Source organism: Athene noctua, chromosome Z, assembly GCF_965140245.1.
Source record: "Athene noctua chromosome Z, bAthNoc1.hap1.1, whole genome shotgun sequence".
NCBI classification, from domain to species: domain Eukaryota; kingdom Metazoa; phylum Chordata; class Aves; order Strigiformes; family Strigidae; genus Athene; species Athene noctua.
The window spans coordinates 27,285,142-27,300,407 of NC_134077.1; the positions used below are offsets into that span (position 1 = coordinate 27,285,142).

The 15,266-nt window shown below is 41.7% G+C and overlaps 1 protein-coding gene across 9 annotated transcripts in view; it reads right to left on the reverse strand.

The window, feature by feature from the left end:
• Positions 1-14,333, reverse strand: part of PDE8B (phosphodiesterase 8B) — an 88,645-nt gene extending 74,312 nt beyond the window's left edge. For 8 of the 9 annotated variants that reach the window (XM_074932767.1, XM_074932773.1, XM_074932765.1 and 5 more), the window contains exon 1: positions 13,998-14,318. In XM_074932767.1, the coding sequence (XP_074788868.1) occupies positions 13,998-14,318 (321 nt within the window). Of the gene's footprint in view, positions 1-13,997 lie in introns of all 9 variants that reach the window. The other variant, XM_074932764.1, reaches the window with a different exon arrangement.
• Between the last annotated feature and the right edge of the window lie 933 nt (positions 14,334-15,266).

The window sequence follows — 15,266 nt, forward strand, 5'->3', positions numbered from 1 at the left end:
AATAATTAGATTATAGTATGAACACAGTAATTTCACTGGTACCCACAACAAATTATTTTATTATCCTTGGAAGACTAGTGAAGATGCTGTGACTGTGTACAGAAATAGAATAAATACACTCTATTCAGCAAGGATTTGTAAGTGATCGCTAGTGAAAAGACTAACGCTAGAAAATGAAACAGCTGCAAGAGCATCTATCTTACTTAAGATGGCTTGGTTTAATGATTGCCAATGCTGCTGTTGAAAGGCAGATTTCAGACATTTCCATCTGAGATTATTACTTATCACACAGCATGAAGCAGTACAGAAGTTTCTGTGAATTTTTATGTACAGGAGAACACACATGACTGACTGTCATTCACTTTACTTTTCTGTTGCTGACCGTAATATCAGGTAAGCACTTCATTCATATGCCTCCTCATGACTGGGTTCTCCATAAAAAGAAACATAACAGCAGACAGAGCAGCAGCCTACTAGTCCAATTTAAAATTTTGCTTGGCTTCTTTTGACTGATTTGAACTCAGATGCAAACCAAGTCAGAAACCATATTTATTTAAAGATAGGTTGCTAAATTCTTCACCTTAGTGCTCCACTTCATCTTTTCCTTCAAAGGGAATGATTTTCCATTTCCATATGTGCCACTGAACACATCTGCAAGCATTAAAACACAGAGAGCAAAGCCAAATCTGTAACAACACAAATGATGTTATGGCTGATGGTAAGAAGAGTAAGTAATCACTCATTTTATTTTTCACCCTGAATTTTGATCTAACAGTGCAACCTCTACAAAACATGCAAAATATATAATTACAAAAAGTAGAAGTCAGTTACCAAATGAGAAGGAAGAGCAGCAGTAAGAACTGCAATACCATTTGTGGAGCAGTGAGCCTTTGTAGATCTGATCCAGTTATCCAAAGTCACCTACTTGTCCTTTACAATACTGGCACAACTGAAGTGATTGGGCATCTGGTCAGGCTCCTGAGTACGAGGCTGGTTGTATCTCAGCAAGAACTATGAGACCTCAAAAGCACACATTGCTGGGCTGTAGTTAGGTGTAGTCAGTGCAGCCAGCTGCTGAAGCATATATCCATCCTTCTGGTGTGTGTTTTACAGTTGATGTCGTTGTAATCATTAGCTCCCAAACTTTAGAAAGTTGAAAGTGGTTTAGGAATTACTGTGGGTATCTCTATGGCAATGTGTCTTTGGACCTTCCAACTGCATCATGAAGTGATCAAAGTCAGGACTGCCAGACAGGTATTTTCCAGCTGGATCCTTCCAGCCACCAGAAAATTTTCATTTATTAGAAGCAAAGCCTTTTGAAGAAGCAGTAAATCAGGTGGACACTTTTATCAAAATATCAACAGAATCTGAGATTGACTGTAGTAAATTCTGATTGACTTGAAACATTTTTCCAGAATTTTATCTTTGAAATATTCCTCTTGCTGAAGTGACATTTCCAAATAAGCAGGAAATCCAATTTCCACTAACTTCCCATCAGCATACAAGTCAGTTGCCAAACAAATTTCAGGGCAGACAAGCAGCAAAAGTTGGAAGAAGTTTTGAGAGGATGCACAGACTAGCTTTACTATTTTACACTTAATGCTATGTGATAGGCAGCAATGAAAGTATTGTTTTAAGTCACACGTGTGCCATGATTTTTTTTCCTCTCCATGGCATACATGTTTGTAGCAGAAAAGAAGATCTGACTACTGTTGTCAGATACTCATCAGTTTTGTTAATACTTGGAACAGACAGACTGAGCTGCTCTCCTCCACAGTGGGAAAGTACATATCTGATCATCAAAGAATGAACAGAGACTCGGCAGTGGGTAGACACAGGATGTGAACTGTGACCAAAAAGAACAAAGAATGTCCACACATTTAAATGTATCCTGCTTTGATCCCATTCTCAGCAATAGCAATGCCTCTGCAACTGGTAGAATGGGGCAAAAAACCCAAACAATCAAAACTGGAAGAGAGATACCAGAAGGTGGCTCATCCAACCTGCACACAAGCATACACCAAGTATGCATACAAATGTAAAAAAAGAATTGCCCATCATCCAAAGAAGACAGGCTATCCTCTTCAGTGATCCTAAAAGAACAAGTGAAAAATAAAAATCCAGTGAGTGTGGCAGATCAACAAAAGGGAGTGGTGGCAAGAAGCACAGCTGACGTTCCAAGTGATGCAGATCTGCTATGCTGCACCTATGCCATGCCACTATCTCCTTTACTCGTCAAGGTATGTTAAACATTTATCAGGGAGAGTTGGGAAGGAAGCATTTGGAGATGCAGCATTGCCCAGCTCAACAACTAGCTACAGCTAAAACAGCTAAGGGCTGTGGGGGAGATATCCTGCCAGCTCTTTTGGTCCCTGACAGCCCATTAACCAGAATAGGAGATAACAGGGGCAAATCATTTGGATTAAAAATAAAACCTGTGAAAACAATCAGAAAATTTGAATAGCCTTTTGCCCACTGCTATCTTCCTATCTGAAAAAGGCCAGATCTTCACCTCACTGATGTCAGTGAAGTCTTTCCAGGAGCAAGATTTGCATTCTAACATACAGAGTGGTAATGTGTGAATTTGGCCGGTTTTACCAGACAACATGTATGAATTGCACATTTCTGCACCGGGGCTGAAGTGCAAAAAGGCACAAAGTTTTCAGCATTGTATCACTGAACACAGTTTTGTATTTTAATTTGTAAGAGTAGCTCTCCAGCCCAAATTCGAAGATGATCATATATGTCTAGTATTCAGTTTACAACACCAGTAACACAAACTGAAACACCTTGCAACTGTGAACAAGTTGCCTCCATTTTTCTTCATTGTTCTAGTGGATCCTGTGCAGTTATACTACATGAGTTCCCAAATAAAACAAGAAGATATTCTTTACTCAACTGCTGTTTAACATGCTGTATGCCAAAAACTGTATGTGTATCAAAACATCAATCTGTAAACATACAGTATCTCAGACTTGGATAGGTAAAACTGCATTATGTATTGATACCAGAAAATATGCATTAGCATGGTAATTAAGGGTCATCCTTTCACAGGCAACTATCTGCATTAACCATGGAGGAAAATAGAGTTCTCAGATAAGACTCTGGTAAACTACAGAAGTACAGAGCCCTTTTCAATTTTAAGCTGTCTGCAGACTACTTGCAACCAAATGAAAAATAACAATAAAATGAACATGAAAGTATGGCCTTAAATGAGTTACTTTCAGCACAGCACATTTTTGAAATCTAAGTCAAGGCCACAGGTGTCTTATAGCTCGAAGGGGGGCAAAAAAAAATAATCCTTGATCTAAAAATAGTCTCTTGTATAATCTGGTGGAACCCATGAAAATGATTCCCTTCTTTGAAGATGATTCATTACTGAACTCTTTGAACTGTACGGATGGTCCCTAAGCCACTAAAACACCAGAGGGCCAAAAAAGATCTGTACGTGCATTGGCTGTTTCAGTTAACGTGCATCTGCAAACAGACAACAAAGGAACCTTCCGAGCTGATAAGGTAGGAAAGAAACAAACAAACGTAAATCCAAAGTCTAAAACTGTTGGTTTGAACTATTTTTAAAGAGAGTTTCTCATCATCTGCTAGTTTTCCTCCTGAACTTTTAAAGCATGTGTTGGGACAAAATTGTAGATATTAGGACAAAACCTAGGAACACACTGAAAGCCAGACTGTTCAACATACATTTGTGAGGGCCCAAACGCCCAGGAGCAGTGTATAGATCTAATTCACTGCAGGATCTTACCACACGTTATACAATATCCTCACTCCTTCTGGTTGAATGTAACACTGATCAGTCCCACTAGTGTTTATGTTATTGGTAATTTTACTTTCTTAAACATCTGGCTTCATTACTGAAAGAAAGAGTGGTATCTCTAACACCAGAATGGAGACAGAATCCAACTTGATGAGATTTTAAATATATTATTTTTAAGACTGGCACAACTCTTGTCTTGAGCTTAAGTCTTTAGTAATATCTATCAAACACATCATTTTCAACCTACTAATAGTGTGAGAAACAAGTTCTGTTGCTCACTCCAAGCCCACTTAAAGGACTAGAGTTGTAAAAGGTAGCTCTATCACACTGAAATGAGCAAAAATGCCAGAATGCACCGAAGAAACTGTTGCACCAAATAAAGTGACAATATTTATACAAATTAACTTCTGAAAGAAAAAACTGCCATTATGATTAAATTCACTTCCATGCACTAGACCCACATTGCTAATACACTGTGTGAGTCCTCTCCTGGCAATATCCTGTTTGGGCCTGGAATACAGGAGTGCATGCTATCATTTAAGAAGTTGTACCAGAAGTATTTTCATATCACAACAATTTTTATTATTATGCCCTGATTGGTGGTTTAGGATATTGTTGTTGTTGTTTTATTTTGGTGTGGTGCTTTTTTTTGTTGTTGGTGGTGGGTTTTTTTTGGGGGTGGGGGGAGTGTATTGATTTTGGGGGGGCGTTTCTTCTCCCCTCTTTTGTCAAAGATCTCTTCAGGACAATAAGACCCTCCAAGCAAGGTCTCTTTCCTGTCTTTTAGCAAAAGCACCAATTTAGCCACCAACATTCTTCACCCAGCTATCATGACACAACAACAAACCAGCATGGTTTGTCTGAGGCAGTACTCCAGATAAGGAGAAAAAACACGTGAAGCTAAGAATTTTTTTCAAGAATACAGAGCTTGCATGCACAGGTAAACAGACTGGTTAGTAGTCTTCAATTTGTCTACACAAATATTGGATACTTCTTTCTTGCTCTCAGATCTTAAAGTACATAGACTTAGAAGGAGTCCTCTGCTGTTGTGACGGGGTGGGAAATAAAACCACAGAAAGGCACAGACTATTAGGTTACTTTAGGCAGCAGTGGATACATTACTACAGCTTTGTAACATACAACACTATCTGTGCATTTTCTGTTGTGGTGAAACGAATGTATGATTGAATTGTTTTAGAAGCTCATTAAGACTACGACAAATAAACTCCAGAAATAACATGTTCAAGGAGATTGCTACAATCCACAAAATTTCTTAGCACTGAGGTGCAAGGTACATTTTTGTTGTGTAACTGTAAGATCTGGACAGAAATCACTAGATTCAGACATCACATCTCCTCAAGACTTTCAAGTGTCATCGACACCCTGTGCCACCAAGACAAATCTCCCAAGACATTCCTCTACCCACTTACCCCTTCAGCCCCACTCCCTTTGTCTTAAGTCTCTATCCTGGCCTCCTCCAGCTCATAACAGATGCTCCTTCCACAACCACCCCAACTTAGGCTAGATTGATTACTTTCTTTTCACTTCAACAATGATGTTTCACTCTGCTTAGCCCATCTCAGATCTTCATTTCATCCACTTCTTCTCTAACCATCCACTGCACCCTCACAGTCCTCTAGTTTACCTTTTCTATGTCTGCAAAAACCTCCAGAAAAAGACAGCCTAAGATTTCCCAGGTTTCTACCAGCGCATTGAGTTTGCCATCCAGAGCTCCATGGGGACAGGAGCACTGTCCAGCAGCTGCAGCCCACTGTACCACATCCGCGGTCTACCACACCATGTCCATAAGAACATCCTGCTACGCTGGCCTCTCTCACTTTGCAATCTGAGACAAAGGTAAGCAGCCTGAAATGAGGCTGTGGAAAGGTGCTCAACATGGCAGTTACTCATGTCTTCCACGAGTCACAACACAGCCTGGTACATAAACACAGCCCTAATCATTTAACACATGTGAATGGTTTTATTCTGAAATGGAACATACCACCTTTTCCTGAAAGCTTCCGTTATTTCCCAACATAATTAAACAGCTGTTTAGGAAATGCTTTACAACAGGAGTGATTCATCAGGAGAGGACTCTTTGGAATGGATGGATTTCAGGGAAGAGCTCTCAGAGCCAAGAGAAAGAGAAATCCACAACAGCCAACAGTCCAGGAGGCAGCAGACTCATGTGGGAGAACCTCTTCAGACTCTTTCAAGACAGAGAATTGAACTTGGGTGTCTCATCTCCAGAAAATACCTTAGCCACTATATTACCACCTACCCTGGGGTCTCTGAGTTTCAAAAGAATTTTGACTGACTTTGGAAATGAATACACACAAAAGGTGAAGCCTCATTTTCCACCTCCTTTTCTAAAAGAAATTTCTTGGTTTTCTGGCCAGAACAACATCTTGATAAGTTGCATTTCATAAATGGACAAAATGATTATTAAACATAACTGCAGGAGAATGACTATTATTGGCATCAAGTTCACAGTGCCTTCAGACAGCCTTCCAAATATGCAATGGAGGATGAAGAAAGCCTCGTTTGCTGACCTAAGAGCAGAGGGAAAATGGAGCGCTGAAAGCAGTTCTAAAGCTACCTTCAGAGACCTTGTGCCCAATTCTATGTTTGATTAAGCTGACTTTTTTATAGCACTAAAATGCATGCTGCTGGTAAGTTTATCACTATTTTGATTAAAACATGCATAAAATGAGAAAGGAATCAGACCCCACCCATCCAAACATAAATAAATTGTAATTAAATCTAAGAGGTTACACGTCTACATGCAAATTGGATGTGAGCACAGCTGCCCTAGTCTTATAAACAGCTGTTGAATAGTTTCAAAACTCCATTCTGCCCATTTCAGCTCATTGCCTTACCTTGCAGTGGGCATTACAGACCCTACTAATGCAGAGCCTCTCAGCTAACTGTTGTTTCTTTGGACTCTTATTTAAACACAATTTCATAATATCTATACACATGATCACACATGATCATTCTCTGTGAATTCTGTGTGCTGGAGTTCTGGTAGCCCGTATCTTTGTAATTCTTGCTCCACTCTTCCATGCTATGAAACTAGCTGACATTGGTCCAGTTTCCCATTCTTCTTAAAACAGAAGGTGTCTCTTCAGATGCAGTATGAATCCAGAGCAAGACATCAATGAATTGTAAACCTACATTAAAATTAGTTCTGTATTTTCAAACTGAGTAACTCTCATTACTAAAAGCTTAATATTGAGTCTGATTCTAAAGTAGCACCATTTAGCTGAGAGGCTTCTCAGCATGAATCTAAGCTCTACCCTTTTTATATTCAAGATATGAAATATTTGGCACTGGATGGCCAGATCAGTGAGTAGAGATATACATGGATTTTTCTTAACAATTCTCTAGAGTAACTCTCTGTTCACAGACTCAGAGCTAATCCAAAGGAACAGAATGGCTCTAATACATTTTGTTCTTTTATAGCTGACAGTACAGGTAAGAAAGACATTTATACATAATTGGATGATGAAGGCTTGGGCAGTGGTTGACACAAATGGTTGACCTGCAAGGGAAAGATAAAGGTCATGAGCAAATGGTCTAATGGTCCTTTCAAGTGAAAAAAGTTACCTGCACTACACACTACCTCCAGAAGGCTGTGCAGCATGCCGTCTTACTCAGAATTAATAATGTATCTCTAGACAGCACTTCTTCCTCACACAAAAGGAAAGGTGACTCAGGCTTCGCAGACAAAAAGCACCAGTGTTTTCCGTGGTCATGTCAGCTCCTATAGAATGAGCTTGTCATACTTTATGGCCTGTGAGAACTGCCCTAAAGAAGACGACTTTGGAGAAGCAAGGGCACAGTTAGCTGTTGCTGCCCTGCAAGACTGGTGACTTACTGGGCTAGAAATGTACCTACCGAACTGGGCCAGAAGGAGACAGTACTACATAAGAGATCATCACGTGGCAATTATTGTAAGCTCATGCCCTCAACCACAATATGATGCACTTCAAGCACACATGCTGTGTTCCGCAATGCTCTGTACATTTATCTTTACATCAGTAAAGGTGACTGTTGATTTTCTGAAGCCATAATCCTGCTACCATTGATTTATTTGAAGTCCAGAAAATACTGGGTTTGGTTACCATGACAACACTCCCCCAAAAGAGTTAAACTCTGCTACACCATGAAACACTTCACGTGCTATTTCCAAGCAACCACACAGGTACATACAGCCTTCACTGAAGACAATTTTAGAAAAGTTACATGTACATTAAAGACAATTCTACAAGTTACACATATACAATGCATCTTTCACTTTGGGCTACACTGAAAAACCCTGTAACTGAGACAGACTTGAATCTTTCAAAAATGTAAGAGCAGTTACCAACAGGCAGACAATGATCTACGTGGAAAGTAAAGTACCCTGAGATCTGGCAGCAGTGCAGGTGGCACAAGAGGAAAATTTAACACAAAGCACAGTTTCTTTTCCATCTCTGGTCCTTTTTCACACCACTACTTACACTTTCACCAAACCTTGCTCTCCCAGACTTGAATTTTCAAGCAACAATGCTTTTGAGGGGGTACACAGATAATCCAAAATGAGAATACAGTAGTCATGCAAACAGCATACATGCCCTGTACTACGAAAATGAAAAGAAAAAAAAAAAAAAAGAAAACAACAACAACAAACAAAACCCCCAACTCTGCTTCTTTTTTGCATATAGGACTAAGGCTTATGAATGTTCACAGCTCTGGTTGCATTAGTCTGACAAGTTTACTCATGAGAACATAGCATTTCAGAAATCACTAGGATCTAGAAACAATAGTCCTTTTAACTTCTACAGGCTTTAGGTATCATTACACAAAATTCAGGACCACTTCACAGAACATTACCAAGTTATTGAAAATATGCACTCACGTTACTCTTTACTTCAGGAATGCCTATGCTCTATGATCCAGCCTGACACAACTACCTGATCTAGGAACCCATGGACATAAAAGAGGTACGGTAACATGTCTAAAATAACAACTCCTAGAGAAGTTGAAGGACCCCCACTAAGAAATATTTTTGTGAGTCGGGTGCTTAAATGCTTATTACAGCAAATAGGCAAGCTCATCATCTCAATGTGACAGGTATCCAAGGCACGAAGGGGGCACTCCGGTCAGCTGAAAGAAAATGTCTTCAAGAGATGTTTGGTAGCCTTGCCTCTCTCTTAGACTACCTGCAGAGCAGGTGTGATGTTTAGTTTCACAACCTAAACCTGTTCAGTTGCTCTGCTGTCTAAACCACTATCTAAAGTATGATAGATAACCGGATTATTTCTCACCTGAAGAAGAGAAATGAGAATCTATGTGCCCATTTTCTGTATTACACCCTAGTGATCATTAAGCATTCTCAGCTGCAGGAATTCAAAGCTACCTCCTGTACCCCAAGAGCATGTACTATTCCCCAGGGTATATGGCACAACTTCTCATCTTGCATTATGTCTTTCAGCCGCGTGGTCAGTTTTATTTGAAATCTCTCTGCTCTGCATCCTGCATGATCATGGAGTATAGAAACTGTCAAAAGATCCACACCAAGCTAAAAACTCAAGAGTCTCCTTTGTACCACTTGTTATGCACAAAATTAGAATACAGAGGCTACCAATTCTCAGTTTACACAAAACTGTTTGGTATTAGGCACTGAAAGCAAATGTTCCAAAATAACATTTTACTGGAAGACTTAGAGGGGTGCAGCCGTCCTGAGATGCCTGTTGACTCTCAATGCCAAAACGGTTAAAGCTCACACAAACTAAGGAGGAAATTAAAAAAAAAAAAGAAAAAAAAAAAAAAAAGATGCATTTTATATTTAACGATATAAACACCTATCACCCATAACAGTTTTGGAAATCCGGAATAATCTACCAGGTTGCTCTGTTTTCTTTGCCAAGTGGTTTATTATTTTTTGAAGAAATGGTTTTCTTCATTTGGTAACACTTCTCCTGTCTACATTGCATAACAGCACAACTACAGTGCTCCTTGAAGTTTACCTGCACCATCTGAAGAAGAATGGTAAGGTCAGATACAGAGGAGCAGCAAATCTTTGCAAAAGTCATTTTAGTGTATTCATTTAAGAAGCCTGGGCTTACTCCAAGAAAAGCACATCTCTACTAGCAATTTTCCTTATGGTAAGAGTTATTCAGGTCAGCACCTTTTGGAGAACAGCTAGCCTAAATTAAAAAGACTCTGCACTTTAACACACAGTTCAACACTTTTTGGCCTGCTCAAACTCTATTTTTCCAGCTTTGCAGCCCCTGAATATGTTCAAGATGACTATGGTGTCCTATTGAGTTGTGAAATGGACCTTCATCACACTAAGTTACAGAGTTGGGAGGTTTATTTTCCAAGTTTATCCTACATGTGGTATGTTCCACATTCTACAGAACATACTAGCAGCCAGTTAAACAGTTGTATACTTGAAACAGAACAAGAAGTGCAAGAATACAGTGAGTCTTCTTACACCTGATACTGTTTTTAAAAGAACTGTATTTGAAATCAAGGCAATGCTTAGAGTTGCATTTCTCCAGAACCCATGGACGTGATGCAACTCTCTCAGTGCCTGGATTTCTCAGTATTCTCCATAGCACTTTGTAGCTGGCAGGTGCATCCTTTTCGTTGTTCCCCCATATTTAAAAAAAAAAATGTAAAAGCTAGGTGCTTGACACATTGCGGTGCGTCCTTCTCCTCAATGCTTCCACCTTGGAGCTTAACAGAGACCAACACTGGTAAGAGATACTGTCCCATGGTATTTCTTCTTATTTCTGAGCTTTGCTTCTATTAATTATTTTGCTGTAAAAAAGGCTGAAAACTGTCAAACCTGTTCCTAGTGAGACCGAGTTTCAAGAGAGACTCATAAATAGTTTCTTCTCTTCCACAAAGAACACAGCATAATAAGAACCAAACCATTACACCTGCTGTTCTTCTAATTTCAAGAAGAAAATAAAATAATGAATAAAAGACTGCAGAGGGTTTGGGGTTTTTTCCCCCTGCTAGGCTATATGTTAGTAACAAGTGCCTTAAAACTTGTTTGTTCTCATAGTTTTTAAGTTTGGCTAATGTTTGAGTATCAAGATGATCAAGCAAAGCATATGCATGCACTTTTGCTTAAGATCTGTATTTGGCCGTCATTGAAAGAAGTATTTGTAAACATAAATAAGGTAAACTTTTACTATGCTTTCAAATCCCCAAGGAAGCATTCAAGTGGCTGTTTACTTCTTGGTAAACAGATGGTACTACTGCACTTCAGAACCGGCAATAATTGAGCAATGGGTCAAGCAGCCATTATTGACTCAGTATCATCTTATGCTCAATGTTATGCTTCAGTGATGTGAACTGACAATACTGACAATACTGTTAGTTGTCATGATAATGCTTGGTTTTATTAAGGAGGGAACGTTAGCAAGGAATGTCTGGTTTTTACTTGAGTGTTTCTGCCCAAGTACCTTAGTAACATAGTATATGGCTGGACACCAGAACCTGGAGAATCTATTCCAAACTAGGATGCAGACACATAATACTTAACAAGTCCACCTAAGATCTTTGACCTGTAACCTGTAGGTATTTGTTACCAAGCTTCTGAGGTCTACAAAGAAATGCACAGATGCTAGAGCTGCTGAACGGTTATTCATAACTAATGTGAGCAGGATGTGACCAACACATCTGAATGCTCTGAACAATTCAAAACTTGTTACCAAGGAAAGAAGAAGAAAAGAAAACAAAAAAATTGTCTTTCTAACACTGATCTCAACTCAGTGAATAGATGGATTTAAAAAGGAAGGTTTAGGTAAGTCATGTATTTTAAGTTACATGGGATCAGTTTTGTTTTTTCAGTTGAATTGTGTCAGGGTGAAATAATTGATTTATTTTGACGCCAGTTTAATATGATGGTATGGCTGAGTTTTAAAATATTGTATAAAGATAGGATCAAATGTAAATAATGCAATAGTTGATTGTGTAAAGAACAGTTTAGAACAGAAAACAAAGACAAACGAAGCAGCATGATATAAGTGGGTGAAATAGTTAGACAGTTGGAATATTACATTAATATGTAATAGTGCTAACAGCCATTTGACCCATATAAATTTTTTATACCCTAAATACAGTTAGATGAGATTTCAATACAGGTAATACGTGCAATCAAGCACTTACAGCAGTTAAAACCATGTGGTATTACTAGACATGTTTTCTGTACCAGAATAACTAATATTTTTCTTTTTTTGAAATTCTATGGAAATAAGTATTTCTGTGTACTATTGGAGAATAATATTTCCATGCTTTTCCACTTCTTATAGCCTGCCAGGTATGCAGTACTATTTTACCTTTATGATCATTCTGTAATATGCCAACCTTGCTTTGGTCAGACAAATACTCAAGTATAATACTAACCTGTAGGAAATAGTGTCAGGAGCACCAGCAAGAATGGAGGCTCTAACTCAGTTAAAAAAATTAGGTATTTTACAGATATTAATTCTTTAAAAAATGGAAACATTTCTACTATATCATTGAAGCAGTTATTTAATAAAACAACCCCCGTCATCTCCCTTAGGTGCTTGGGACTCTAAAATTGGAAAAAGAAGTCAAAGAACTGAAATAGTATTACATGCCAATTATGAAGTTCAAAAACACCTGAAATATGCTCACTTGTAATAACCAGAAGGTCGATGTGTTTGTTTATAAGAGCACATGATGTAATAAACAATTCATAAGAACAGAAAAGGGCATTACCACTGAAAAAAATATTTTAACTTCCACTTAAAGAATTGTGCAAGAATTTCTATTTTGCTCTCCTCTACATTAAAAAAAACCGTATTTTGTCTTAAGTATTCCATTCTGAAATGTTAAAAAGGTTCCCAACATCCAAGAAGTATAACAACTTCTTTACTCCAGTCCTGCTCAGACCTTGTCCCTATCGCTGATTACGCAGGTTCTGCTTCTGAATGAGTAGAGCAGTCAATGTAACTGCAGACAGTTCTGCAAGTTTCTCAGCATATGAACAAACTGACTATGGGTTGTGCTGGTGGGGTTTTTTGGTCTCTGTGATCTCTCACTTATGTTTTACTTAGATGATTTCTGGATTTCTTAAATTATAGAAGAAGATTATATTATCTTTTGATTTCTTGATTATATTCTAAAAAAAGTATCAGGATCTGTTTAAGCCCATGGAAATCCTTTGTGACATGATATCCTGCCGTATAACAGAAAAGTAACCTGAGGTGCATCTGGGATCATGACACCATTTGTTCTGACAACAAACTTTGGAACAGGGCAACAAAGCGAAGTTTAATTCTTAGAAAATTTTCAGAGAAATTAATGAAAAGTCTATTCTGATATAAAAAAAAAAAAAAGAGAGGGAAAGACAAATGAAAGAAAAAAAACCAAACCAAAACAAAGCAACAGAGCGATCATCTCTTTTAACTGCCAAACTTAGGCGAAGACGTTGGTGAGCGGGTTGCAGCAGGCGTGCATTAGCCACGGAGAGGGGGACCCAAGCCTTTCAGATCCGGAACGAGACGACCCTGCAGGCGCGGCCCCCGCCCGCCCGCCCCCCCCCCCCCACCCGGGAGGACACCCTGGACCCACACCAGCAGCAAAAGGGGCATTTCCCTGTGTTTGCGAATAGGAGTGGTTCAGATCTCAGCTGCGCATCCATCCACGCCTAGCAGCAACAGTTCCTTTTAACCAGATACCGGGGCAAGAAAAAGAGATGAAGAAAACCCAACAGCAAGCACGGGCTTTTCTGATGTTTAGAATGAAGCTGGGGGAGATTTTATCCCGGCATTTTAACACCTCTCACGGGCGCCCACTCCCTGCCGTCAGCCACAAAGCTCGAAACAAGCCCTTTCCGTCCGAGCTGTTAACTCCAGGATGGATCTCAGCGCAAGGGCAGCCCGCAGATACGCCGGGGCTGCGGGCGCGGGGCGGAGAAAGCCCGAGAGGCTCGGCGGACGCCGCCGGGGGGGCTCCGGGCGAGGCGGCCCCCCCGCTGCAGTGCCAGCCCGGCCCGGGCCGGGCCGGCCGCGCAGCTGCGGTGAGTCAGTGGGCACCAGGGCAACGGCTCTCGCAGCTGCATCCCGCCTGCCGAAGCATCGCCTCCCTGCCCGGCGGAGGCGGGGGCCGCTCCGGCTCTGTCCTGCCTCTGCCGCTGCCGGCGGGGACCCGCACCCGCCCCACCGGGGCCCCTCCCGGAGCGGCCGCCGTTTACCTTGACGCTGGCGCTGCTGGTCTGGGTCTCCGCCTCGACGCCGCAACAGCGGGGCGCCCTGGCCCGGGCGGAGGCGCCGGGCTCCCTGGGCTCCCTGCGCTCCTTGCGGCGGGGGCCGGCGGAGGGCGGCGGCTGCTGCCGGCTCTGGTAGGCGAGCACGGAGGGGATGGAGTCGGCCGCGTCTGTCTTGATAAAGAGGCCGTGCAGGGTGGCGGTGCCCTGCGAGATGGTGGTGGTCTGGTGCGGGGAATTCGACTCGTCCGAGTCCCGGCAGTAAATCACGCCGCTCTGCGAGACGTGGATGCTGGGGGCGCAGCCCATCCCTTCCCCACCCCGCGCCGCTCCGCTGCACCGCCGGCGGGCCGCCCCGCTCCGCTCCCACCTGCCGCCCGCCCGGGCTGTGGACCCGCCGCCCCTGCGCCGCTCACCCCGCGGCGGCACCGGCACCACCCCCCGCCGGCGGCGCTGCCCCGGCCGCTCCCGCCCATGCGGCGCCTCCCCGGCACCCCCGCCCGTCTGCCCGCGCCGTCCCCCGGGACCCCAGGCCCGTTAAGCCCCTTCCCCTCCTCGGCAGTGTCTTACGAAGCGTCTGCGGCCACCGGGTCCTCTGACGGGGGGGAGAGGGGGAGGAGAAGGAAGAGGAGGAGGCAGCAGCATCACCGGCGGCGCAGCCCCCTCCCGAGGGTCCGGTTTCAAACCTTCCGTACGTACATGACGCCCCCTCAGTTGTGCCGAATACTTTTTAAGGCAGTTAAAAATATATTTTTTGACAAAACGCACCTACTTTTCTCAGGCATGGGTGAGTAAATCTCAGTTGTCTGGGGGGACTGCAGGGAGGAGTTTGGAGTCACACTGCGAGTTACGAAAAAAAGGCCAGGATTGTTCCACAGTTTTTAATGCTGTTTTTCAATTAGGCCAATACTCAAAGACACAAACGGCTATTTTAGCCTATATGTCTGATAGCTGCCAATCCCTGTTTTCAGTCCCTGGGGAGATAATCAAGAAAAACGTTTAATGCTGCAGAGATTTACACCCCTTCTTAGCTTTCCACAGTGAATAGTTTCTTTGACCTCAGTGAAACTACCTATGAGGTGTAAAGCTAAACATGTGGTTTTTAAGTCTTTGCAAGATTTTAGTTTAAATCTCTCTGTTTCCAATGGCACGTTATAAATCCTTCAAGAATTGGTAATGTCATCCAAGCAGTATGGTGCCTGCCTAATAAAGCATTTATCTGACACCCAGTTACCAACGAACACTTGTGTATACACC